The sequence below is a fragment of the Polistes canadensis genome, unplaced genomic scaffold, assembly GCF_001313835.1.
Source record: "Polistes canadensis isolate GaletaPanama2010 unplaced genomic scaffold, ASM131383v1 scaffold_382, whole genome shotgun sequence".
Lineage (NCBI taxonomy): Eukaryota > Metazoa > Arthropoda > Insecta > Hymenoptera > Vespidae > Polistes > Polistes canadensis.
In genome coordinates this window covers 78,613-82,535 of record NW_014569929.1, presented here as the reverse complement: position 1 = coordinate 82,535, position 3,923 = coordinate 78,613, and the positions used below count along the sequence as shown (strand labels likewise).

General features: G+C 24.5%; 1 protein-coding gene across 2 annotated transcripts in view; it reads right to left on the bottom strand.

The window, feature by feature from the left end:
* Positions 1-2,631: 2,631 nt before the first annotated feature.
* The window catches only part of LOC106792132 (prolactin-releasing peptide receptor-like), a 7,603-nt gene continuing 6,311 nt past the window's right edge, over positions 2,632-3,923 (bottom strand). For both annotated transcript variants that reach the window (XM_014758298.1, XM_014758297.1), the window contains one exon: positions 2,632-2,944. In XM_014758298.1, coding sequence (XP_014613784.1) covers positions 2,687-2,944 — 258 coding nt within the window. In that variant the 3' untranslated portion in view covers positions 2,632-2,686. The remainder of the gene's footprint in view (positions 2,945-3,923) is intronic.

Sequence of the window (3,923 nt, the reverse complement as noted above, 5' to 3'; positions counted from 1 at the left end):
AGAAAGCAGGTAAAAAAAAAAGAAGAAGAAGAAGAAGGAAAAATAGTAAGAGAGAAAGAGAGAGAGAGAGAGAGAGAGAAGGGTTGAGAAAGAAAATAAAAAAAAAAAAGGGACGATAAGAAGCATAAACATTCTTGTTAATTAATTTTCGAAACGATAATAAATACTTTGTGAGTTATTAATGATTTTCCGCAAGAACATTATTTTTTGAAATATTTTTTCCTTCGGTAAGTCGCGGTACACACAAGTTTGATTTTTAAATAAATAAATGAATTTAAGATTAAAAAATTTTGCGTATCGTATATTGTACGAAATGATTTGAAGAAAATTTTACTTTTTTTGTTCTCTTTTTCCTACAAATAAATAATATTAAATATAATAATAAAATAAATAATATAATAATATAATAAATATAAATAATATAATAATATAATAAATATAAATAATTAGATAATAAATAAATAAAATCAAATACGTATGGGGATCGTAGATAATTTTAATGACTATTACGAAAAACCCGTGTTAATGTCTCTTTCAATAAATTCTGTAATTATACGAAGATTGCCACTAGAGAACGAACACGTAGAATAAAAGTCATTGTAGTAAAAATAATTGAATGGTTTTTAAAGTCGACGAAAGAAAAAAAAAACAAAAAGAAAAAGAAAAGTTGTGGTGGACATGTATTATTCGTGTTTGTGGGAAAATTAATAAACGAAGGGAATAAATAAAAATAAGAAATAAAAATGAACGCGAATACAAACATACAAAATTGTAATTGCATTTTAACGCATTACATTCCTTGTTAAATCCCCGTTTGATTTGACGAAACATTTAACGACAGTTTTATTGTCAATAATTGCGAATGTCGAATAAAATTATAATAATAAAAAAAAAAATAGAAATATAGACTTGTTTTGTTAAACGTTGTTATTTAAAATGAAAAAAAAAACAAACAAACAAACAAACATATACGGAATATTAAAAAAATAAATGCAAAAATAAAATAAAATCGACCGTATAAATTAAACGTAAGTTAAATCAATAAAACCAAATCGTGAACGAACGAATACGCGTTTTGTGTGATTAATCCACAAAAAAAAAAAATTCACAAAATATCAACAGAATTTCGATCTCACTGGTATTAAAAAAAAAAAAAAAAAAAAAAAGCAGTCAAATGCTATTGCAAAAAAAAAACGCGATGGAAATATTATACGAACGAAAATTCCTCTGCTGTAAATCAGACGGGTGAGGTGATTAAAAAAAAAATTAATAAAAAAAAAAAAAATTAGGAATCGGCATGACACAATCAAACTGATACAATCGCAATTTCAAGATCTACTAAAAATTCCGACTACCTTTTTTTTTTATAGAAAAGGGAAAACTAATCAAATGCCATTAAAGTAACACAAGTCAAATAAACAGAAAATCCATTTGAGTTGAGAAACCAGAGAAACGAAATAAGAAAATAAACGAGATCAAACGGGAAAAGAATAGAATGGGAACAAAGAGTAAAGAAACAAAAAAAAATGGAATAAGTAAAACAAGAAGAAGAAGAAGAAGAAGAAGAAGGAAACGAGACACTTATATTGAGAACTTTCTTTTAAAGCAATCTAAAATATAAGAAAAACATTGAATATAACAAAATGAATAGAAAAACCGGGTTTTGTCGTAGCTAGACAAATTAAATTTCCAGTTTTTCGGTTGTGACAAAAAAGTACGTCCCTTTTAAAGGGTACATCCCTAAGGAAATTTAAATAACCTAACACATACAACGATTGTTTTAACATTTTGCGATTAGAGGTAAAAAAAAGTGAAAATAAATAAACGCGCTTATTTCATTTGTTATAACATTTTGTTTAATCTTAATACAAAATATACACAGGATATCTGAAACTTGTACAAAAACCTTATATATCAAGATTTATATTTTAATATTGTATAATTTTTCACTTTTATTTTTTCTTTCTATGGATTTAAGTTACTTTTATTATATATCAACTTCTTTTTATTTTTGTTCACATTTTTCTTTAATTAAAAGTACACGATCATTCGTTTAATAAAAACGCATACTCGTGTTGCTTGATTTTAATAATCCAGGAGGATAACTTTAGACCTTTGACAAAAACTTTCGTCTGAAGGTAAAAAGGTAAAAAGTAATATTCTCAAATTCCGTAAAAAGTTACATACGCGAATTTTTGACGTTTCTATTATTTTTTACATCATCTCAATTTTAATTTATGATTAAGTTATCTTAACAAATGTGTTTCACGTTAAACACGGAAATAATTGTTAGGAAATATTGGAAAATATATGGAAAGATGAAAAAAAAAAAAGAAACAAAAATTATACAATCTACTTATACTCGATAAATAAATCGAAACATAATCATCATATTATTTTGGATACTTTAATGGGAAATGCATAGTTGATCATTTTACGTATACAAAATAATCCTTGTAATAACTTTATAACGAAGTAAATTTTATACAACATGTAAATGAAACCTTTGGGAATTTGATTATTTAAGTTTGAGACATCCTGCATATAGATACATAATTTATTACATATATATATATACATATATGTATTTAATATTTAGATTAATTTCTGTATATATATATATATGTTGAATATACGAACCCAGAATTCTGAAATCACATCTACCGAACAAAGGGGATGATTTCTTTTATAGAATGGCATTATCCAAATCCTTGGACGTGCTCGAACGATGATCCTGATCCTGATCCTGATCCTTTGAAGTAGTCGTCGTTGTTGGATTCAAAGTTATCATCTCACAATTTTGTGATACCTGTACTTTGATACTCTGACTTGGTAAAAGACTTTCCTGAACTGTATTATTACCGTTGCATAATTTTTCACTTCGACAACCGTCTGTTAATCTTGGAGTACTGTTCGTTGAATTTCTTGAAAAACAGGGTAAAACCTGGAACATTAATTGTTTAATATTATGATTCAAATGTATCTATATATATTTGTGATTTTTTAATATTTAATGTAATATATAATTAATTATTTTGAAAATATAATCTTAATTGATTTATTATTGTAATATATTATAATAATATAAGAGATTGATTAGTAATCTTTTATTCTAATTCATTATTAAAACTATCTTTCATCTTTATATATCATATACAAACGTATAAATTAATATATTCATTTATTTGTCATTATCTATCTTTTGTAATAAATAATATTATAATTCTAACAAAAATATATCTACACTTTATTTAAATATTATTTTATTACTTTGATAAAATAAATTTATTTTTTTTTAATAATAAAATTATATATAATATATTTAATATTTTTTTAAAATAAAAATCAAAGTAATTACAATGTTTTTAAAAATTACTTTGATTTTCATGAAACATTGATTGACCTTTCACCTTTATCTTTTGATTAAACAAATTCTGAATTTATAGTCTTTGTGATTAGGTATGATAATATAAGTTCCTCTTGATTTAATTTTGGGTGTATTATGTCTTCATAATGTAATATTTGCATGTGGAATAATTTAAGGTTTAGACACATGTATTCATATATTATATATCTATGTATATAATACATATATATGTGTATATGCAACATTGTTGGTGTAACTTCACAGGATGACGTCCGTACAGTTAATTGCATGCACATTTACCCTATCGCAAGTGGACATTCGATCATCAAAATTTGTAATTAAACGTAACAATACATCGATGTAACTAACGACCAGAACAGTAACATATATATATGTGTGTATGTGTGTGTGTACTATATACAATCGATATCAAATTTCACTGGACGATGTCTCAACAGGTGAAAATTAAAATAATTATTAATAAAATAAATGACACAGTGATAGAAAAAAAAATATTAAAGATAAATCCAAAGATTTTTCCTCTAATTTTTATAAA